Raw genomic sequence first — 23804 nt, forward strand, 5'->3', positions numbered from 1 at the left:
TAATTCTCCTATCATACATAGGTTGCAATAAAGATCTTCAGCTTATATACGTAACTGGAGTTACATATGCAGAAATATTTCAAGATGTGTACATATGCAGAAGTTTCTCAGCTGTGTTATGTGTGCTGAAGTTTCCCAAAAGTGTGTTACATGTTCAGGGACCAATTCCAAGCAGGATCTCCTATTTCCTCATTACAGAGACTCAGCAGAGCTTCCTTATCTCCTTGGTTCAGAGACACAGCTCTGTTCCCTAAACAAATTGCAGGGCAGGGGTATCCACCAACAAACAGGAGCAAGCTTAATAATATTGTTACAATTAGTGTCAATGCCAATAAATATTTCTGATGTATTCCTGTTTATTTATAAACAACATACAACTTCTTTTTTTTTCCTTTCAACTATAAAGAATCAAGCAATAAGAAATAATTTATTTGCTTTTAGCTTATGAAATGAGTGAAAAATGTTGTAGTCATAGGAAACAATGCTGTGATGATGGTTATTCTCAATCATAAGGAGATTTGGATGACCATTTTTCTCTGTTTCTGAAAAACTTTGACATTCATCAGATCTCAGCGTCTCTTTGCATACTGCAAACCACTTCAGCGCTGCAGATCCTAATAGTTTAACTGGCCCATTTAAAAACACTGTTTAGCACCGCTAATTGAGAGAGCTCAAACCTGGCTCAAAAGGAGAGCTGTCTTGATGAAGGCCATCTCTGCTTTGTGGCTCCTATTTGCAGGTGCTCTCTGCTGCAGTCACAGCCTTGACACAGAGGCTGGTCCTTTCCAGGTTCCAGAAAGAAACCTCCATGCACAGGGTTGTTACAATGAACTCTAGTTGTTGACCTTTTTACACTGATGGGTGCCATGATGACTATGAAATATCTTGAGCAGTCTGTTTGAGCCTGCACTGTAGCATAAATAAACTCTCCTGTAGAGCTGTAAAAATTGGTGCTCCAGACAGAGAGTATGTATATGTTCTATGAGAAAAAGATGCTATTTTCTTCCTCCAGTCAACAATCTGGAGACTACATAGAACATTCTGAACAGCATGTGTAATATTATAATCCCATTCCTGCTGTGAGCTTTTCAACCTCAAGCTGGTTAGCAGTGAAGTGGTAGGTAGTAAGTGGTGCTAGCTTTCAAATGAGCACAGCCACCCTCTTCTTAGTCACAGCACAACTAAAGCAGTGGTGGGAGTGCAGCAGAGCGGTGGCAACAAAACATCACAGAAAGTAAATGTGTGTTGTACCAACACTTTTATAATCGTGGAACTGCAGTCTCAGTCTCTTAGTAAGAGATGTAAGGTGGTTGATGATCACAATGCTCTGTGATGCTGGTGTTTGTAATGCTTCTGTTCCTCTCCTTTCTGATGCAGGTTGTCTTTCTTTACGATTCACTTTCTTCCCCACAAAAGGTGCATCACCAGTTTGAGTTGCTGCTGTATATCACAATGTTCTTTTCTGTGTCTTTGTTTATCTTGTGCCAAGATGAGGCACTGTGGTATTGCAGTGAGTTATATTTTGTGCAAAAGGGTTCTAGTGAATTAGGTGCTAGTTCAGCTTTGCTTCAAAGAATGGAAAGACAAACTTAATATATTAAGGTGAATGTTTGCTCCTGCATTCATAGAAAGTGGAATTAATCTAATATGGAGGGCTGGAAAACGTCTTCAAAGACCTCATCATAGATGGCACTCTCATAAGCAGGTGGTGGAGTGAGTGGTTCCAGCGGCTCATACCTATCTGCATTACCTTTCATTTCATTGGTGTCTGAAATAAAGCGCTGCTGGCTTCGGGGCAGAGCCAGTTGCAAGTGTATCCTGGAGTTCCTGTCTGGCTCAGAGGTGCTCCTCGTGTCTGATGCCACTGAGACCCCAGGAATTACCACCGCAGTCTCTCCTTGGGCTGTTGATTCAATAACGACGTTATAAGGGGGAGGTTCGCTCAGTGGTGAGGGCACTGAGCCTGGATTGGATGCTATTGTCCATATTGCTGGCGCTGACATAGTCATCACCTCCTCGTATGTAGGTGCTTCATAGGCAGCATTTATCCTGTGCACAGAAGCAGAATGTCAGTTACTGTGGTCATTCATTTTAATTTTAATGCAGAGGCATGTAGTTGGATAACATAGAAATGGAACTATGCTTCAATCGGTAGGTAGGACGGGGGCAGGATATCTCCTGTGGCATTAATGTATGTGATATTCTGTTATTGCACTTGCTCACTTGTCCAGCCAGCTTAATGTCTTGCCTCCTGGTCTATTTGGCTCATTTGACCATTTTCCCACTGTTACCAGAAAAATTAAAAAAAACAAAACCCAACACCGTTCAGTTCAGTATATTAGGCTTATCTTGATATACACTTATTTAAAATGTATTACTAAGAATTGTTAATTAATAATTATTTATCTGAATAAAACAGAGCCATGTTTTGTGTTTTGTTTTGTTTTGTTTTTAAATCTAATCTCTGTTGCAATAGCTCAGTGTTCATAAATTTTTAAGAACATAAGTTCTTAAATAAGTTAAGAGAAACATAAGTATTTTCACTTAATTGAAGCAAGGTCTGAAGAAAGGTGTCTGCAGAGAAAAGTGCTACTTTAGAAACTTCTTATCTTTTAGGTCGTATTTTTAAATAAGTAGGTAGCAGTTTTCTTCTACTATGTTTTAAAGTTGGCAAAGCCAAAGTTTCTTTCTCATATGCTTTCTAAAAATAAATGTGTAAGAACATTCCTGCACTCCTACAATACCCTGTGTCTGATAACTGTAAGCAACTTATGGAGCTGGATAATGATTGTCTGGATTATATGGCCACGGAAGCAAACATACAGATAAACTCTTCAGCCACAGTAGGTGAGCTGGAATAAAATTAATCATACTGAGTAACCTGCAAAAGAAGCCAAAAAGATCTGGAAATATTTAGAGCCTCTCAAAGTCTGGGCCTACTAGTGTCAAATGTTTTTTTTAAGACTGGAAACACACCCAGTTACAGGTTCTTTTTTAAAAGTTTACCAAGGAACAGTTGCTCTAGAGATAAGGTTTAGAGAACTAAATCCACCTGAGATTCAGTATTACCTTGGCATTTTTTTCTTTTTCCTTGTCTGACTCATTGTTTGGCAGAACTCAATTACTCAATGGAAGGTAAAACTGAGCCTGGTTTTTTAACCTTCGTAACTTTGGAAATGGTTTGTAGGTCATTGTGAAGGGGGACGAAAATAATATTGGACAAGATAAAAGAGATACGTGGCACAGGTACTTGCAACCTGTGCCATATTAATACAGGAAAACCCTTTTGTCTTTTGGAACGGTTTTTGTGTTTATCTTCCTAGGGGAAGGCTGGCAAAACAATACGTAAAATGGCCGTGCTTGAGGAGAGAGAGTTAAAGTGAGAAGAAATAGTGCTTACCCCTCTTGGCTTTGACTGTTTGGAGGTATCTCATTTGTGTCATGTCGATGCTTCAGGTAACACTCAATAAGCACACTCAGCAAATAGCCAATCAGGCACACTCCACCTACTCCCAGGAAGAAGTAGCCTACTGGATTAATGTTGGAGGAAATGGCTAGCATGGTGACCCCAATGAGAAGAGCAGCAGTGAAAAGAAGCAGCAGGGCTTGACGGATGTTCTTCCAGTGTGCTTCTAACCACATGGTATAGTGGATGGTGGTAGCAGATATTTGAGAACAGATTAGGAGTTAAGGGGATAGACATCTGTGGAAGATTAAAAAAAGATAAGAATAAGCCATAAGTCTTTTTCAGCTTGAGACATGAGTGTGCAAACGTGTTATCAGTATCATGACCATAATACCATATATACGCAAGTTCAGTCCATCATGAGAACATGCAGCTAGAGATATGCATACTAAGACTGGGAGATCTATGCATAAATACACACAGTGTAAATGTACTAGAGTATTTTATGAGAATGCTTGTTGAATTAATAGGAATGCTTGGACTTGCAGTTGCAAGACATAAAGGCATAAATAGACCATCAACACTTACTGGCAGGCTTATCTAAAAAATTACAGTTACCTATTCCAGAAGTCTAGGATGAAAACTTGAGGCTACACACTTTACGTAAAAGTTGATAGACAAGTTTTATTCTAGTACATTAGTCAACATTCAGATACTACATCAGATCATGGTAAAAAATGTAGCCATATTAATGGAGCTCTGCCTCAGTAAATTGCTTTCTATGTAGCATTATAAACTTCTGTGTAGCATTTTAGAATAATATCACATTAGGTTCTAGGTGTAGCTGCAGTCTGTCTGTTTTTGCAAAATGCAGACATTTTAGTATAAGCCTGTCTCTTCAATTCTTTTCTTTGATGTGCTTTGTTGCACCACTCTTCCCAAACACCAGTGCCCTTCCTGTCCTTAGTTCCAAACCCTGTTTCTCTGAAAAATAAAGCAGTTGCTCTGTACAGTCAATGTGGAGCGAATGCCAGGAACGTACAGTGTTCAAAAAATATTATGATTAATAAGTCATCTTGCATGTGTTTACACTAACATATATCCTACATATAAGCATATAGACAGATTACTTTTTTGCTACCTTTTCTACTGTCGACTTTAAGAGCACACTTACCTGAGGGAGGATTTGGTAGGTTGTAGCAGTCATGTTTTAACTTCTCTCTTCATCACAAGGGAATGTATGCAAGCTCTTCTGTCCCTGCTCCTTCCCCTTCTGTGCTTAGGACAGAACAGCGATAAAAACTCTCCCTTCCTCCTTCTGAGTTTTCCTTTAGGAAGATGAAGAAGATTTATATTGAAAGTAAAAGCTGGAAGCTGGTGGGTATTGGAAGGTACATATCATAGGAACATTGTACAAGTATAGGAAAATAGAACCTCGCTTTTCCAGATACTGGCTCAAAAACAATTTCTAGCTGATCACATACCTTCTACTCTTTTCCAGCCCTTCCAGGTCTGTCCCACAAAAGCAGGAAATTCATTAGAAAAGAGGGCGGAGTGAACAGTGGGGGAGTGCTTACCTGTGTTTGGTCTGCTGTACTTTCATGAGAGAAACTCTGCCCTGAAATCTACATTCTCTACATGCAGCAGCAGGATCTTGGATCTCTGCCTCACAGAGCAGGAAGGACAGCAGGCCCAACCCACGTCACATGTCCCATATATAAATCTATTTACAAGTTCTGTAAAATGTAAACCTGTACATTTTTATATCCTAATTGGGCGCTGCATGTGAGATATTGTTTTATGACCTCTTTGATTTTACAAATGGATGGAAAAAAAGAGTATAGGTTATCATGGTTATTACTTCTCAGAGGGCTAGGTTAAAATCCTTTTTACTCCCAAGGTATACCTGGGAACGAGGAATACTCATCACAGCAGGTTCTGAATTGCTTCTTGAAGTCCATTATCATCTATACCTCAATTGTATGTCTGAAAAGCATTGGCAGTTTTCAAATACTAAAGGTAAATTACCTGTATGGGCTGACTGGTTTATCTGTAATATGAGTATGCCCTACTACTGATTGCTTATTAATTAATATTCATTGTTGGTCCTCCCAGTTCAAAAGGCAAATTGAACAATTGGGTGTGAACTGTCAGGAAGATAATTTGAGCATTGGAGAGCTCATCAGCTTAAGAAAGGTTAAAGAACGGAGTTTTATAGCCTAGAAAATAGGAAGCTTGGGCGGGTTGGGAGTGTCTATTCAACGTTTACCAATGCTTTGTAGGTAGTTGCAGACAGGATGACGGTACTTGGTACTCGTCACAAGGATAAATGTTAGAGGCAAGAGGCAATAGGGAAGAGGAGGAGTGTCTGCTGGATGTGAGACAGAAAGTTTTCAATGTGAGAACAATTAAATGTTGCTGTTACTTGCCCAGGGAAGTGGTTGAATCATCTTGGCTGGAAGACTCAAATAAGTTCAAGGCCTTGCTTTCCAGTGGAGCTTGAGCCAGTGATCTTCCCTTCCAGCCTGGACTTGTTTATGTTTCTAAGTTTCTAATATTCTTTTCTCTTATAATCTGCATTTTGGCAGCTGACAGATAAAGGATTTTCAGCTCTCTCTGTTACCCATTCTTAACTTTTGAGAAAATTTCAGTGGAAGATGCAAGGCTTAACAACCATGTGAAGAGGAAGAAGTCAGGCTTCTGGTGTATGCGTGTCATTTTGCAAGGTTATCATCTAAATGGGAAAAACAGTTTGTTTCTTACAACTTTTTCTGTGTGCCTAATGGTGGGAACACCTTAATTGCTTATGAGGATTGGACAAAATTGTTTTCACAGCTTCTCTGTACAGAAAGCATGAATGGGTGGAATCTGATACCTGATTACAGACAACAACCTCTTTCTAACCAGGCAGCTTATAGGGTGGTAGTTGTAAAATTGTTCCTTGGAGAAAAATGATTTAAATTCTACCAGGTTGAGGAGGAAATTAAAACACACTCAAGAATGGCTAAACATTCTACTTGCTGAGCTATTAATAAAAAAGCCAGAAGAATTATTTTTAAAGGAAATATTTCCACTTTTTAAAGCAATGAGTTAAAGTGTGTTTTGATGAGGCAGCTGAATAAAACTAGGTTACTACGTATTTTTTTCATTATTTATTTATTTATTTTTATTATTTATTAGGTAACTTCTGTGGAAAATTGTAGCCCTTTCTCCTTTTGCCTGCTGGCTGTCAAAGCGTGTCCTCCTTGCAGGTATTGTAGCACTCAGCTGACCCTTTGCTGAGCCATTTCTGCTGTCTAAGCTTTCCAAAAGGTGTTTATGTTTTTCCAGAGTATATTATTTGCCAGTTTAGTGGGCTGAATCTGATAAGCAAAGGATCATCTATCTAACTTCTACATCCCCGTTCAAGGGAAGAAGTGCAAATACGTAGCTGGAGTGATGAAAGGGAGGGATAGGAGAGCAGAAATCTCTTCTAGGTCTGCAGTGTGTGCCATTTGGTCAGCCCAGCCCAAAACATTGGAGTAGAAGGAAGCTCTTTATTTGACTGAGTTGACATCAAAGCCCTGCAGAAAGCTGTAGAACCTAAGGCTCACCTTGTCCTCAGCAAAGCTTATTAATTATGTCAGGGGTTGTTAGCTCAGATTGAAGCCTTTAGGTAACTTCCAGCTCCAGAGTGGACACTGAATATCGTTGAATCCTAATTTGAATTACTTATCCTTCTACAGTCTTCCTTCTGCCTAGAACTCAGGCACTGCAACCTTCAGCATGATCTGCTGCTGGGAGGAAGCATGTAGAAACAGCTTTGGGGCAGGACCTTTTTGCTAAGTTAGGAGAAAGTTACGGAGGTAAAAAAATCTTCATTATTCAATAGACAGCTACTTGTGATTGGAAATGTTCCATTTGTGGATAGGTAAAAAATAAATAGTTTTTGCTGAAAATACTTGGAGTAATTTTGATTGGTGCACCGTTTTTTGAAGTATTTATAGGCATAGTTATGAAATACCATTGTGAAAAATTCTAAAAATGCTAAAATACCTGCTAAATGTGGGTATTTCTATTACATTAGCTGTTACTTTTATTATTTCAGTCTATTTTGAGAGGTAACTTCTGTATCTGTACCTATGGAATTTTATGGAATAGTAGGCTGAATCTCTAGGAATGATTTTATGCATTTATAAAAAAAAAAGCTGTGTAATGCATCTGTGAGTTAATTAGTTCAACATTTCTATCAGTGTGATACAGACTGCTTTGTGGATCTAACTCTACAATGCAACATGAACTTCTATGAACTAACTATAATTTCTGGCAACACAGTGCTTCTTTTTGATGCCCTTTTGCATTTCATATTAACTTCTGAAATTTCTGTGTTTATCTGCCATTTTGATTCTCTCATCAGTCTAGTTCAGACTGCTATACCTTACAGTATTTCAGCGTCTGTAACAAAGAAAAATCAATCATGTAGCCCAACAAGAAGTTTGTGGTGATGCCAAGATTTAGAGAAGCCAGATTGGCTTGGAAGAGTCTTGAGAGCTATTGCTATACAGTGTTTATGAAACAAGGCATAGAAATCAGATAGGGTAAACAAAGACATTTAATACTGCCACCATAAACAATCTCCCTTTCATGTGTTTTAGAGATACTTGTTGAAGAAAGCTTTATATTCTCTATTGTTTAAGCATGCTCTGGGAGATCAGACAGCATGTTTCTGTAGTTAAGACCGCAGAATTTGTTCTTCAGTCATTCTGCCAGTATCTCATTGTTGATCTTTGCTCATCACTCATCTCTAAGAAGCACTTCACCTTTCACCTTTCCCCTGTTTCATCTCACTATCTATTCTACCTCCTGCTCAGACTGCTACTAATTAACTCAGTACCTGCAGTAACCTCTCTTATCAGGCAGGTATGCAGAGAAGCTTGTTTTATTCCCAAGGGTTTGTGACGTAGATGCCATTAATCTCTCTGAATCATCAAGTCTGTATCTTTTTCCTGAAGCAATTTCTGAGATTCTGTGCAAGTACTGGGAACAAAGTGATACTGACCCACCTTTGCCTATCTTGTCTACTTTTTCCTTTGACCTTCAGGTTCTGCTTAGTCACCTTTGTGAAGCATGACTTCAGTTTTTCTGCTCAGTCTTCTCCATGTCAGGAGAATGTGTCTGTGGGACAGCCATGACCTATGATGGATATCTTTTTCATCACGCTGATATCTTGAGTATTAGGAAAGAAAACTCTGACAAAGTCACACTTGTGCTTGGATGTTCAAAAATGTGTGTGATTTTGACAATTGCAGTTATACTTGAATGTTCCTGGCAGAATGAGCATTTGTTTCTTGGCAATTGGCAGATTCTTTCTGTCTTTCTACTTATTCCAGTTCTTATCAAACAAAGGGTGAAATTCATTCTAAGCATGGTTACTGTATGGTTACAGAAGGCTGCACAGTTGGGTGTCCAGACAGGTGTTGAATATCTCCAGCGAAGGAGACTCCACAACCTCTCTGGGCAGCCTGTTCCAGTGCTCTGTCACCCTCACTATGAAGAAGTTTCTTTGCATATTGGTGCAGAACTTCCTATGCTCTGGTTGATGGCTCTTTCCCCTTGTCCTATCCCCACAGACTGAGAAGAGGTTGGCCATGTCCCTTTCTCTCTTGCACTTGAGATATTTATAAACATTAATAAGATCCTCGGTCTTCTTTTCTGAAGGCTGAACAAACCCAGGTCACCCAGTCTTTCCTCATAGGGGAGATGCTCCAGGCCCTTTATCATCTTTGTGGCCCTCTGCTGGACTCTCTCTAGGAGATCCCTGACTTTTTTGTACCAGGGAGCCCAGAATCAGACACAGTACTCCACGTGAGGCTTGATCAGGCCAGAGTAGAGGGGGAGGATCACCTCCCTTGGCCTGCTGGCTATGATCTTTTTAATGCACCCCAGGATCTCATTGGTCTTCTTGGCCACCAGGACACACTGCCAGGCCCTTCTCATGTACTGACTTACTAGAATTTAGTAAGTGATGCTGGAAATAAGAGAGAATAAAACTTCTGCAGGCTGAGCAGCTTTATTAGAAAACAGTGTTTGCCTTCCTTTTCTGCAAACATAAAGCCAAAGGAGATTATATGCAGTGAGAAAACTTAATGTAGTTGTATAGTTCTTGTGCCTTTGTCTGCTTCCCTGCTCCTAGTCTTATATTCTTGCTGCTTATGTTGCCAGTACATAAGGTTGCCTTTCCAACATGCTCTGAGTTGCTAAAAGGCAAAAAGCTAACCAAGTAAAACCAAAAAAGTGGGTTTTTTTTAATTTTCTTATTGGATGGACATGCAAGATGCACTGATACAGCCAAAAGAGAGAACAGAGGGTAACAAATCAAGTGAGGAAGTTCACAGAGAAGTAAGTTGTTGAGAAAAGAAATAATAAAGAAAACAAATTCATAAAATATGTTTTAATAAAGTTTGCTTTTGCTTCATTAGTTATTCTCTATTCAAAGGCAACACTGGTTGTTTCATCACTTGCTTTAGCACTAATTTTCACCATGTTTTTCTCCAGCCATGCTATAGAGGCAGCAGACCTCAGAGAGAGGAAGCTGGAAGCTTTTTTTTTTCTGCCTCTAGAAAAAATGGTTGTTACGTTTCAGATTCACATGTGCATTCACACGTCAGTGGAAGGTGGTTTTCTTTGTTACATCATTAAAGTGAGTAGACAGCTGAGCTGAAAAGAAATTGGCTTTTATTTTGGCACGGTTCAGCAAGATGTGAATTGTCAGTTTATTTAGTGGTAAGTGCAGGCTTTATCCAGCTCTGACATGAGTTTTCTTTCCTAATGGATGCTGCCGAATTAGCAAGAGTACATCATAATTTCTGGTTTGTGCCATGACCATACTGTACAGTACTGCAGTTTGTATGGCTGAATTGTTATCCTGTGAAAACGTTTTCATGTTTTCTTCTGGTAGGTCAAAGAAGAGATGTAGGATCTAACTGAAACTATGTTTCTAACTGAAACAAAACAAAATGGATTTAATTGGAATTAAATTTCTAGTTCTGACAAACATCTTGGATGTGACTAAGCACATATGTTCCTTGCAGTCTCTTCGGATAACAAATATTCTTAGGGTGGCTCTTATTTTATGCCTTGAGAATAATGTCAAGACTAAGTTGTCGTATGGCCTCTCTCAATGAAAAAGAAAGAATAAAAATATGTGACCAAGCCACATAATTTCATAATGCATCAAGCGTTGACGTAAGAATCCAGCACCACGTAAATTCCCCCCTGCTGAGTACATTTAAAAGTGAACTTCTGTACCTCGAGGTATATTCCATGTTGCATTTCCCTGATATTTTTAAGGCACAGTAATTTGCAGCTGCTTCCAGCCAGCTCATGCACTGCAGTGGGTTGTGCTGGTCACACAAATAAGCAGTTACTCGTGCTTTTAAAGGGCCAGCTGCATCCTGCTCTTGTTCCAGAAACCTGCCAAAAGGAGGGGTTTCCTGTCTGGGATGGGGGTTCTGGTCTGGCAGTGTCATGCCTTTAGGGATTCTGCAGCTTGAGGGGCCTGGCAGAGGTTATTCCCTTCTACCCTGGTACTTCTGACTTCTTTAACCAGTTTTACCCTGTCAGAAAATAAAAAATTCCTTCAAAGCTTCAGGGTTTCAGGCTTTTAGGAAATGTTTGCCAGCTGGTTCAGATTACCTGTGAAAAACTGGTAAGCTGTGAAAACTGAAAGCTGCGTTATGCATAATTCTGAAAGAAAAAAAAGACCCTTAATTGTCAGATGGCCTTTCTGTCCAGGAGGGAAAGAAGGTTCTGGCTCATACTGCATCCCTCCAGGCCTGACCTCCCTTATTTCCCATCCAGTGTATCTTTGTAGCAGTTCTTCTGATGATTTGGAAACCTGTAGGTACATGCATAGCACAAGAAGTTCACATATACGCCCTGTCATTCTGTTTGGATTAGGCTGCTTATTCTCCAAATATGAATACCATTTCATAGAATCATAGAATGGCTTGGGTTGGAAAGGACCTTAAAGGTCATTTAGTTCTAATGCTCCTGCCATGGACAGGATTGCTACTCATGGATCAGGCTGTTCAGGGCTCCATGCAACCGGGCATTGAACGCCTCTGGGGATGGAGCATCCATAGCTTCTCTGGGCAGCCTGTTCCACTGTTCCACCACCCACTGAGAGAAAAATTTCCTCCTAACATCTAATCAAAATCTCCTCTCTTTGAGTTTAAACCATTCTCCTCTGTCCTATTACTATCTTCTCGTGTAAAAAGCCAGTCTGTCTCCTGTTTATAAGCTCACTTCAGATAGAGGAATGCCACAATGAGGTCTCCCTGGAGCCTTCTCCAAACTAAACAAGCCCAGCTGCCCCAACTGTTCTTCATGGGAGAGGTTCTATGGCCCTCTGATCATCTTTGTAGCCTTCCCCTCTACCTGCTCCAACATGTTTCTGGTGTTGTAGACCGCATACCTGGATGCAGTAGTCTACCCAGGACCTCACAAGGACAAAGCAGAAGGGGACAATCACCTCCCTCTCTCTGCTGGCTATGCCTCTTTTGATGCATCCCAAGATACAATTAGTCTTCTGGGCTGCAAGTCTATACCATTGGCTCATGTCCAGCTAAATTTCATTGCTGCAAATGTTTAACTTGTTGACCCGAGTAAGACAAGGGCCATATTTTTATTTCTGTGCTCTTCAGTCTATCCTCACTCTACAGATTTGCCTCTGCTGTAAAAAAAACTGTCAGTCCTGTTTTAACATGATCCTGGCAATCCTTTCTCATTTCTGCCTTAATTCCACATGCAATTTGCTGATACTGTCTTTTTATATCCACATGTTACTGCTTTTGAGGAACTTGTCCAGTCTAAAGAAAATTATTATTTATTAAGATAATTAAACTGATTTATGAAGTTAGTTGTATAATAAAGCACAGGAGCTAACTCCTTTCTTTTAGACATGATTATTCAAAATATAATGCACTACTTTTGGCAAAATATGGACTTATGAATCATATATTTTGTTTTCAAACTCCTTATCCTGTAGTTGAGCAGCTGAGATATATCTTTAGGACAAGAATTCCTGGAAGCCAATAACTCTCTCTGATTTTCAGAGATCTCTCATATGTGCCAAGAAAAATTACCTGCTGACTTATTAATAAATTTGATAACTTCTGATAGAAACTGATGATGAAGAACTTCAACTTGATTATAACTTGATACACCCAATAACTGTTATTCTTGAGAGAACCACAAAAATGAGCTTTCTATGTGAAAAAAAAACTCACTGATTTTTACAGGGCATCACTGTGGGTCTGGTGTCAGAAGTGCAGGGTGCAGTATTTGGGTTCACAGAGCTGCCCGTGCTCCACCTAGGCAGATGCCAGTTTGGCCCCTTCCTCTAGGACCAATCCTCTCAGCTTCAGAGAGCAGCTGTACTTAGGTCTGCCTGTTCTGTCTTCAGTAATCTCTCATTTCAACTATGACAGCAGCGACCTGCTCAGCCTCCATTCATCTGCAGGTGGGGGCGGTGTAAGAGAAAGCAAGGGAGGGAGGGAGGCAGGGAGGAAGAGAGAGGGAGGATGCTGCAACCTATGTGAATAATTTATAGTGCAAGGAAAGGAGAGTTTATGTGAGAGCAGCTGGGTTCCCTGTCTCCATCCGCTTGCCAGCTGGGGATGAGAGAACCTTGCTCAGGTAGGGGATGAACAGCTTAGCTGCTTTTATTCTCTCCTTGTATATGATACCAATTAAATATATTTTGCATCTAGAAGGAATGGGTGTAGAAACAGCTGGAGGGGGGTAGTTTTAGATCTCTGCTGCTTGCTGTGCATTGTGTAACGGATGGATCTTGAAGCAGTTTAAGCCCCAGGAGGGAGAGCGTCTGCTTTTTAAAGATTTAGGCATTGTGCTGTACCGCATTGTGCAGCGGAGAGAGGTGAAGGGGAGGGAGGAGACAAGGAGAGCAGTTGTGCATGTAGGAAATTATATAAACTGAAGAGATGGAGGGGCATGAAAGAGGGTCTGTCAAGACTCAAAGAGAATCTGCTCTCATTCTGTCAACCTTTGGCGTAGAATAATGAATTCAAGCGGGTTGTGGGAGGTGCTGTGTTTCTATCCAGTATGCTATTTAGAAGCTGTGTGCATACATCTGTGGAAACATCTGGTGTGAGAACATACGTGTTTCTGTCTATGAACTTGAGATGACGGAATGTAATATTGCAGTAATAAATACAGGGGGAAAAAAAAAAAAAGAGTTTCTGCTCTGTAGAGTTTACTATTGAAGAATATGCTGGTACTGCGTAGCTTCCGTGGAGCTTCTAATGTTCCTAGAATGACTCACATAATTGATAAAACTGCAGAGATCAGGTTCAATGTTCTAATCCAGACTTTTCCTATGTGAGCTGCATAAAATGCTAGTGCAGTTATAAAAAAAGTCTGTTAATAAAAATGAGGAAAATATGTAGCAAGAGCTGTAGATGCTGGTTATTGAAATACGTGTATTAACATACCTACAAGGATACCTAAAAGAATAGAAGCTTGTGTGCTAGTCTCTCAAAAAAAAACAACAAACAAAAAACCACAACAAAATTATAGAATGCAGAATGACTCATGCAAATTAGATAAATGTATGTATTATTAGACTATAAATATGCAGAATTCATGTAAGAATGCAACTGTCAGTATGAGCTGAGTCTACTTAATACAACTAAAAGCTTATATTCGGTGATACTGTTGTATCAGCTGCATGAACAGCAACAATTGTTAGCTTGATTGTAAGTTGAGGAACAGAAAGGGGTAAGAGGGCTTGTGATTCGCTTACATGTGAAAGTGATTTATTCATGTGGCTAGTATTAAAGGATGCTACTTAGAACAGCAATTAAAGCATATGATAACTGTTTGCTGATTTGCTTCCGGATTTTGAGGGCTCTGTGCACAACTGCAGTTGTACAGGAGGTTAGGTAAACCTGTGAGGTTGTCAAATGAAAGCTGAGCCTAGAGTGTGAACAAAGTTAGTTTTAAGCTTCTGAAGGATGTCAGAAAGACCTGGGCCTCTCTGTGTACTTTGCTTTCAGCGTATCCAGTCTTGCTGTTGCTGCTGCTAATGACTATGCTATTAGGGAGGGCAGTAGTTAGTACTGGTAGCCTACACATGGAACTCATCTTTACATCCTCAGTTTTTATTAGGAGCGGCAATCTAACCATGCCACAAGTAAATGCAAATTCTTGTATTTATGGGGTTTCTGACCCGCAGATTTGAGCTCCGCTAGAGAGTGAATTGCTTACATGTGACAGCATCCAGTTATTTCATACGAAGAATAATGTCAAATCTCTGTATTATTTGATATACATCAGCTCCTAAGACCAAAGGTAGTGAGGTTGGTATCCTTTTAGTATTCCCTTGAAGCAAATAGGAAGTTGTGGAGGATTTCCTTGTTGCTCACTTTTTCCACTGCATACAAAAAGGAACCTTGTGAATAGAAGTTACCCTGCAGAAGAGTTGAATAAGGGATTCTTCAGGTGTCCCTGTTTAATACTGCGTGTTTTACAGTCATTAGCAACCTGGAGTCAGCCGCTTGGATTCAGCTGTCCTATAAGGGAGATATGGATCCTCTAGAGAGGTGGAATCTAGGTAGAATGATTATACTGATTTTCCACAGCAAAAGAAAGGCAGGAGCCATCACTCCATCCTCTGTTTTCTTCTCTTTCTCCTTGCCTCCTCCTCCTTTTCTATCTCTCTATGCCATGTCCATCTTCCCAGGAGCTTCCTGCCCCACAGCTGGGGCCTCGTCCCAGCTGTGAGGTGCTCTTTGCTGTCTCTCCTTTGAAGACTGGCTTGGGAAATCGAGGGAGGGAGGGAGCCTGTGCCCTTTTCCGTGCTGAGGTGGGAGGAGAGGAAGCTCCTGAGGAGGACAGAGGGGAGCTGCCTTAGCCATTCCGGCATGTTTTCCCGAAAGCATGCTTCTCCCGTTGGGGCCGACGGAGGGTACGTACGGACACTGAGCGGCTCTCCCTGGGCAGTTTGCATTGCAGCCTGCAGCCTGGGGACGGGGTGGGGGAACAGCTGAGAGGGTGTCGGGTGTAAGGCTGGCATGGGACCCTGCCCCGCGATGACTGCTTTGCAGTGGGAGTGGCTAGAGGAGCTCTTGTAGACTGACTGAAAAGGAGGGGAGCTGATGAGGTGAGAAGTGTGTGTCGTGATCTGAGCTGGGAAGTCCAGCTTCGAAGCGAGCCCCTCTGTGAGCCGGGTGTGCGACTGCTGTGGTGCCCTCGTGCCTGGTGTCCTTTTGTGGCTCCGGGAAGGTGAGAGGGGTTGGCCGAGGTGCTCCTGTTCATGAAAGGAAGCAGGGTGAGACTTTACCACATAGATGAAAGGCTTTATTAAACCCACTGAAGCCAATTTTTGTTTCTTTCAGAACAAATAATAGCATAGAATTTGTTGTTGATCTGACTTAGTTATAATAGGTAGAAACTATTTTTATAGATCTGTATGGGGATCCTGGGACTGAAATAGCAGAGGATGCTGCAAGACAGGAGCAAAGGGCATTAGCAGAGTTGTGTGTGTGGAGTTACTAGCTTAGAAGTCTGCAGAGGTTCTTCTTGCACCATTTCAGAATTGAGTCTTTAGCAGTGGAATAGAATTGTAGAGTCATTTGAGTTAGAAGGAACCTTTAAAAGTCATCTAGTGTAACTCCCCTGCAATGAACAGGGATGTCTACAGATAGATCAGGTGACTCAGAGCCCCGTCCAACCTGACCTTGAATGTCTCCAGGGATGGGACATCCATCCACCAGTTCTCTGGGTATTTGGTTCCAGTGCTTTACTACCCTTGTTGTAAAAAAACTTTTTTTTCTAAATCTCCCCTTTTTTAGTTTAAGCCCCATCCCTCTCAGCCTGTCCTTGTAGGGGAGGTGTTCCATCCCTTGGATCATTTTTGTGGCCTTCCTCTGGACATGCCCCAATAGGCCCATATCTGTTCTATACTGAGGATTCCATGTTTAGACACAGCACGCCAGGTGAGGTCTCACCAGCATAATATAGAGTGGCCAGATCGCTTCCCTTGATCTGCTGACCATGCTTTTTTTGATGCAGCCCATGATATGGTTGGCTTTTGGGATACAAGTGCACATTACTGGCTTGTATCCAGTTTGCCATCCATTAGTACCCCCAAAACCTTGTTCAGTAGAGCTGTGCTCTACCCTTTCATCCTCAGGTTGTATTGATACTTGGGGTTACTGTGACCCAAGTGGAAGGCCTACTCTTAGTTCAGATAATTCCTTGAAGTTAACACATTGGTTATTGTCACTAATAAAATCGTGTTCTAGCCTTTAGTCTGTTCCATAGCCTCTGCTTCCCCTTACTGCCTTTTCATAAAATTAAAGTTTCAGCAAAAATGCATTTCATTGTACATATTGTGTAATTATTTGCTCTCCCAACCTGCAGAATTATTCTTATTTTTCAGAAACGGTGTTCTGCTCTCTGACAGTGATATTTCTGCTTTGTAATTACACACGTGGGCTTTGTTCTAGAGACTACAGTGCAAGTAATTTATTGTCAGTGTCCAACATTTACTTGAACGTTCAAGCGATAGTAACAATAGCCCTGAAGTTTTGAGATATTCTTTGAAAGGTAGCATCAATTCTAAATCATTCTTCTGGATTTTTAGAGTTCCTCCATACGTTCCTGAGATATTTGGAGAACTGATAGTATCTCTAAGTGCATGGTAAGGCCTGTAATCGTGGCATCTGCTGCATTTTGACATTAGAACTGTGCAAGGATTGAATGGTAAGGAGCAGTTCCTCTGAGTAATACTTTAGTCAGCCCAAAATATGGAGGTGAATTTATGGCAGGAGAACAGGAGCAGGTCACTGACCTCATGCAAAATCTGCCAAATTTTTATGTTATAGGTATGTAACTTACTCCTTACTGAATGATTCAGGAGTCAAAACAGTGGCACGGAAAAGAAAAACACTATAGCATCCAGCAAGGCTCCATGGCATCCATTTGCATGTAAGATCTACTGTTAGATTTCTCTGGTTATGACTAGTTCCTGAAAATTAGAAATTTTCAGATTTAGCTGTTAGTTTTTAGGTATTACAGAACAGAGCCTTCAGGTTTCCAAAACAAGTAATGAACATGTTACATATGCTGCCTTGGATGTGTATTTTGTTATTCCTAGGTGTGCTATAACTATATGAATAGAAGTGATAAATAAAGCACATGGATAGATAGTATTAATATTTAATAATACTATGAATGAAATGAAATTAATAGTGAAATTAATATTAATTTTAAATACATTTGTCATTTAATATTACTGTATTTATTTGGGTATGTTGAGGCTAACTTCTCGGTCTTTCCTCCCATAATAGTTTAATCTTTAGATGTATAGCATAGCTCTCTCATTTCAGTGTTAGGAAAAAAGTATGGATGGAAGGTTTGCATTACTCTGTAATCAAGATCGAGACTATATACAAGTTACATGACACAAGTGGATTACCAAAATACATTGTGAATTGTCAGAGAATTGAGGAGCATAGAGATACTTGAAGCCTGTAATGAGAGCATAACTTTGTAATCACATAAAGCAGTTCTTACGTACAGTAGGAAATACGGACACTTGTTTCAAGGCAAGAGTCTTTGCCACTTCCAGATACTGATCTCTAAATGGTAGTAAGGATCATGCATCTAAGACCTGGGGGATAACAATTCATGATCATGACGCATGATTACATAACAAACATTTCTGTGACTGAGTTACAAAGTGCTTTGGTCCTGTATTGCATGTGAAACCTAGGGTTTGTTTCCAGCCACATCGGTGCTAGTTTCACTTTGCCTTTTTTTGCTGATTTATTCAGGAACTTTGCAGGTTATAAATAAACTGACAGGGAATGGTAGCTTCTCCTGGACAAGAAATGGTCTGGAAAGAAGCTAAAAAGAGCAGAAGGCAAGGAAAGTATCACTGGCAAGTGCTTGTATCTTGTGTTTGACAAGAGTTAGAAGTTTTTGTTTTGCCTTTTGTCTCTCACAGGAGTTCTGAGGAGGGAGTGTGTTGTGTCAGTAATGTTATAGACTCTCCTATCCAAGGCATTCCATCTACTCTTGCTTTTGCTGCTCCCAACAAGGTAAAGGCAGTTTACATTCCTTTTTCTCAGGGTTGGAATGTGCATTGGACTACTGAGCAGAAGAAATGACAGAAGGCAAGCTTGTGTGCGTGCTTGTGTTACACCTATAATTGTCCACTTCTGTATAAAAATCCTAAGCTTGTTTGTTTAATCACTTTTTACTGTATATTGTATCAGGCCTGTAGTTTAACCCATTCACAAATATGAATTCCTGACTCCCGTCCTATCAGGTTGCAGGTCAAACTTTTGCAATGTAAGCTGAAAACTATTTAGAGTTGTATTGTCCTTGCTATCAGTAAATGCAGAAAGATTCCTTCTTGTCTTCAGTAAGAAAATAAATAGTTTGTATGTAAACATGGAAAGAGATGCTGGATTAGTATCTGTTTTACCACAGAAGATAACATTAACTTTTGCAAGTGTTAAATTATTTTCCCTGTTGTCCTTTTTTTTTTTTTCCCCACAGACTGTGGACTTGTTTGAGATGATTGAAAAAATGCAGGTAATGAGAAATTGTTCTGTCAAACTTTGGACACTTTTTTTTTTTTTTTTTTTTTTTTTTAGCCAAACCATCTGCTGCTCTTTCTCTTGTCATTTCAATCCCAACAACCTTCAATTTAGACTTGAAGAATATCTGGTTTTCTAGGTCCAAGCTTCTGTATGAAGTCTCGAAACTATTTTCCTGTGTTCATTTCTAGAACTTGCATGATGGAAGAGCTATACACATTATATACACTGTATACACTATATAAAAGAGTGTTCTTTTCAGAATTATGATTTTGAGAGAAAATCAAAGTTGCATGAAGGGATTTCTGGCACAGTCTTCAAAATCTTCAAGAAACTTTTTGCTGGGTAGCAGATGCTAATGACAGGTGATTAGTAGGACATTTACATGTGTTAACATAACTGCATTAAGCAAGGTCAGCTTTAACTTGCACAAGCAAGGAAGACTGGCTTAATTCTTTTATTAAAAAGCGTGCATTCAGATGTATGCACTGCAATGTGAAATGAAATACAAAAGGGAAAAACATCTTTCCTCTGCCAAATGAAGTGATAGTATAATAATAATAGTTTATATATCTAGAACTGAATTTTTAAAGCTTTTTTTTTTTTTCAGATTATATGTTCTCAGAGCATCCTTACAGTCTGCCAATACTCTATCTGATTGTTAACATTTCTTTATAATACTATGGTTAACTGTGATCTAATGTAACACGTAGGATGATACATAATTCCTGTCTTTTATTTTGTACTAAAATAAGGTTTTGCACTATACAACCTGAGCTACATTGGATCTTTGCTCTAGAGAAGTGATTGTTAAGAGGAGCTCCTTTAACTATGGGCAGTCTAGCATGGAATGTGCTGGCATGTTCTTTCTCTTCTCTGCAGAAACTCTAATACACTGACTTATAGCATCTCAAGATGTTTTCCCTCAGGCTGAGATACTGGTCATCCACTAGGACCTCCTTTGAAAAAGGAAACCTTTTGCAGTTATCAGATCTTTGGCATTCTTGACAGAAGAAGAGAGACCTTGCAACATTGCAGTTTCCCAGACTCCATTTCCACATGCAAAAATCCCCCAGTGCACAGAAAGCTTGTCCCCATACTTTCCGCAGTTTGTTCCAGGAAATTGGGGCTGCCTTGCACTTCTGTGTCTCTCATGTCTCAACCTTATTTTGACAGAACATAGTCTTTTCTTGCCCCAAAATTCTGTTCCAGAGACACCTACTTCAGAACCTAGCCTTTCTCCTAAGTCTCAGCCAAGTACACTGACAAGTAAAACTCCAGGTCACATTAACTGAACACCTGTTTGCACTTTGTGTACTCTGTGTACACTTTCATGACCTGCCCAAATACAAAATGGCTATTACTACCTCCATACAAAGGTAAAGTTTACTTCAGCCCTATTCCATTTTGATTTCACAACTCATCAGGTCATTTTTCTTTCTTTTTTTCTTTCTTTCTTTTTTAAACCTAAGTGGGCTTTTTGTTTGTTTGTTTGTTTTTGTTTGTTTGTTTTAATGTATAATGGATGTCTTTTTCTTTCAGAAATAGCAAAGGAAAAGAAAAAAAAGCATCCTGATCCTTATTAATACTCAATGTTAGTACTGCTATTGCTCAGTGTTAACACTATTGTTCTGCTGGCAGGTCTTTTCACCTTATAGGAGTGGAACACTGTCCTCAAACTTTTGCCCTTAAGTATCTTACATTTTTACTGTATGTAAAGTAGAAAGGTTATTTCAGATTTGTATATTTCTATCAGATACATTTATAAGATTGTTTCACTGTAAAATGCTCACATAGACGTGGCTGTTATGAATGAGATTCTTCTTATTGTCAGAATGAAGGTCAGGAGCTGCTTATCCTGTCCATTAACCATTACATTAAGCTGTCACTGAAGGTGTAAAACAATACAGTCACAGCATCACATTCCTGTATGAGAGTTGGAGGATACTGATGTCAGTAATTAATTATTAATTCTTACATACATTGTGTCAGAGAAAGCTCCAGTCCTGATCTTTGGCTTCCTATCTGTCTGTGCAAATTATGCATCTTGTCTCTCTGTACTTATGCCTACTTGGACTAATATCAGCATAGGTTCCCATGTCTTTTTGACTTCTTTTGTTCTCAACCTCTGCTTAGTCAGCACTGAGGGTTCTCATGACTGATGTTTCTGTTACTGTGTTTCTGCTGCAGAAGTGTGTTGGAAGTGAGCAAACTCTTGCCATAGTGAGAAGGCAGAGAATGAAATAGCCTTCGATAAGAAAGGCATTTACTGACAGAGCAAGAAACTAGGCATCCGGTTGCATATGCCCAGTTAATGTTGCCTAACAAGTAAAGGAGATAAGCAGGACTGTGCCATAAAGCTCTTTGCACTAATCAGATGTAAGCATGGAAAGTGATTCTCATTTTCTCTTTTGCCTCCAAGAGACAGATTTATTCCATTATGTGAATGGAAGGAAGGCATATAAACTTTCCGAAGTCTTGCCTAATACTCAAAAATTTCTTACTTTTCTTAAACTTTCTCTGAACTTTTTTGCTCTGCCTGATGGTATGGTATCATCAAGGGAGATATCTTCTAAAACTGTGAGAAAAAGTCTGAAATACTATTCTATGAATACTTTTTTCTATCAATAAATCTTTGTTCATTTATTGTTTGAATAAGAAGTAGAGTAGCTTAAAGAGACTGGAAAAATATATAACAGAATTCCTTTGGGATAATTATTTTCATTTCTGCCAGCTTTCTGCTTTTAAGGAATTGTAAGGCTTTTGAGTTTTAATGCCAAATTAGGAATAGCCTGGCCAAGTTCCATCTTCACTCCTCCTGCTTATTCCAAACTTCCCAATTTGCTTAAAACAGAAGATTATAAAGAACAAAAACATACAAGTTGAGAATATGGAGAAGAATGCAGAGGGTAAATGAAACAAACTTGCTGAAACACAGGATTCACTGTCCATGACTTTCTGTTTCCAGGGGAGTCGTCTGGATGAACAAAGATGTTCCCTTCCAGCTCCTCTCAAGGTCAGGCTCAGTCATTGTTGCCTCCTAAGTTATTGATAATGACAGATGATTACTGACCAGGCTGGAACTGCATTTTCAGTGTGAAGTGAATAGGGAGCTTAAAAACACTCATTTTAATTAGCTGTGAGAGGTGTTAGTGTGTACGTGAAAGACAGTATTTTCCTTTTTCTGATTTAAGTTACTCCAATAAATGTTTAATATTATTAAAAATCCTAGTTTTGACAAAATAATTGATTCAATTTTTTTCATTGTAAGACCCTTAATAATATTTATGAAAACACAATGCATTTATTTCAATTGTCTGCTTGAAGACTGTGATGCTACAAGAAAGCTGATGTGCTTCCCTCAATTTTAGGCCAATAAAAACAGATTTTTATCCTTAAACTTTTCCTCTCATTTTTTTTCTGTTCTAGCTCAAGCATGTTGACTTTAAAATTAGCTTTTATGGATTTTTGTTCTCAAAGTTTTATATTACAATGCTGAGACCTGGGAAAGAAAGTCCAACTTAAAATTCTAAAATAAAACTCTAAAGGTGGACTAGGGCAGAGCAGAAGCTAAAGATACAGTTTGTGCTATCATGAGAGGAAAAGAATTTAAAAGATCTCCCACACTTTTGCTAATTTTTGCTAACATTCTCTTCTGATTTCAGACAGAAGAAGAGTATATTCCTTACCCGAGCATCCATGAGGTGAGTCTGTACTACTCTTCTCTGATTTTTCCCTTGAATTTTCAGCCTACTGGCCTTTTTGGCTATTGACCTTTCAGCTTTCATGTTCTCCTCATGTCCTTCCAAACAGGTATTACAGAAAGGGTGGCCATATCCTCTCATTATCTTACCCCAGTTTGGGGGCTACTGGATTGAAGGGACAAGCCACAACCTCTCCAGTCCAACTCTCTCTGATGTACCCTTTCCCTGGAGTGTTAAGGTGAAACTGGAGAGTGACCCCACAGCCAAGCTATACCGCAAGCATTTCCTAGGGAAGGTAAGGGTAGTCTTCAGATCCCTCTTTGACCTGCCAGACATAAGACTGAACTGTATCTCAGGCTTTCCCTGGTGGATTTAGAAATAACTGCCACTCAACATCCCTTGAACTAAGTAAATGAAATTCATACAACTGCATGGCCAGCAGTGTGTTAAGTTGATCCTGCCCCCTGTGACCTGTGCATCTTCCTGTGTGTTAACAGAAGTGAAAGATTTGTACCAAAGAATACTTACATTTGGTTAAGAAGCTCCTCTGAGGCTCATGGAAAGTAGAGATGATGAGAGAAAAAATGTGAAATAGTATTGGAAATGTATGTGGTATGAGTTCTAGAGGTGACTTCTGTGCTAAGAGACAATTCCATTGACAATGAGCGAAGTGGTCCATTTTTCTCAGAATAGATAAGCAAATGAGGATGATGACCAGACATTGGTACTGGCAGTTTTAGGGAACTAATTGGTTCCCAGAGTGGATTTCAGGATGATTTTAACTACCAAGACAAGGGAACAAAACCATGGTCTTTTCTGAGAGACGGTTTATAAGGGAATAAGAAAGCCAACTGTGTACACTCACATTGTATCTTCTTCAGTGATCTGTCTGTGTGACTGCTTAGTAAGTTTAAAATGGAGAAGAGGAGCTTTGCACACTGCTGGGGACTTGTTCTGCAGTAGTCTGACTTGCCTGAATGATCTTGTATAGTATGCAACTAGAAGCTGTTGTAAATATCATTTATTAGTAAAGCACCCTTTCTGAAGACTTTCTGTCCAGATCTGCTGTAATGGACATGTCCC

At 39.7% G+C, this 23804-nt stretch overlaps 2 protein-coding genes across 13 annotated transcripts in view; one reads left to right on the plus strand and one right to left on the minus strand.

Moving 5' to 3' along the window:
• The window catches only part of LOC128089919 (rap1 GTPase-activating protein 1-like), a 53330-nt gene that overhangs the window by 1415 nt on the left and 28111 nt on the right, over positions 1 to 23804 (plus strand). For 5 of the 10 annotated variants that reach the window (XM_052701792.1, XM_052701789.1, XM_052701791.1 and 2 more), the window contains exons 1-6: positions 12949 to 13084; positions 18420 to 18513; positions 18977 to 19012; positions 21986 to 22033; positions 22683 to 22721; positions 22831 to 23016. In XM_052701792.1, coding sequence (XP_052557752.1) covers positions 18995 to 19012; positions 21986 to 22033; positions 22683 to 22721; positions 22831 to 23016 — 291 coding nt within the window. In that variant the 5' untranslated portion in view covers positions 12949 to 13084; positions 18420 to 18513; positions 18977 to 18994. Of the gene's footprint in view, positions 1 to 12948; positions 13085 to 18419; positions 18514 to 18976; positions 19013 to 21985; positions 22034 to 22682; positions 22722 to 22830; positions 23017 to 23804 lie in introns of those variants that run through there. The other 5 variants (XR_008210717.1, XM_052701795.1, XM_052701797.1 and 2 more) reach the window with 3 other exon arrangements.
• On the minus strand, positions 337 to 5101 carry TMEM139 (transmembrane protein 139). 3 transcript variants are annotated; one of them, XM_052701804.1, is made up of 4 exons: positions 4984 to 5101; positions 4581 to 4734; positions 3401 to 3703; positions 337 to 2049 (listed from the first exon to the last, which is right to left on the minus strand). In XM_052701804.1, exons 3-4 carry the CDS (start codon positions 3640 to 3642, stop codon positions 1638 to 1640), a joined length of 654 nt encoding a protein of 217 aa, XP_052557764.1. In that variant the 5' UTR covers positions 3643 to 3703; positions 4581 to 4734; positions 4984 to 5101; the 3' UTR covers positions 337 to 1637. The 3 variants fall into 3 exon arrangements, with proteins under 3 accessions (XP_052557764.1, XP_052557765.1, XP_052557763.1); XM_052701805.1 differs by having other exon boundaries at positions 4891 to 4988; XM_052701803.1 differs by lacking the exon at positions 4984 to 5101 and having other exon boundaries at positions 4581 to 4884.

This window comes from Tympanuchus pallidicinctus, unplaced genomic scaffold, assembly GCF_026119805.1.
Source record: "Tympanuchus pallidicinctus isolate F22 unplaced genomic scaffold, pur_lepc_1.0 scaffold40, whole genome shotgun sequence".
Lineage (NCBI taxonomy): Eukaryota > Metazoa > Chordata > Aves > Galliformes > Phasianidae > Tympanuchus > Tympanuchus pallidicinctus.

Coding starts and splice junctions, on each gene's coding strand:
- TMEM139 (XM_052701804.1), bottom strand. CDS start 3,642: ATGTGGTTAGAAGCACACTGGAAGAACATCCGTCAAGCCCTGCTGCTT. Junction 2,050..3,400: donor AACAGTCAAAGCCAAGAGGG/GTAAGCACTATT, acceptor TTCTGTGCACAG/GATAAATGCTGCCTATGAAG.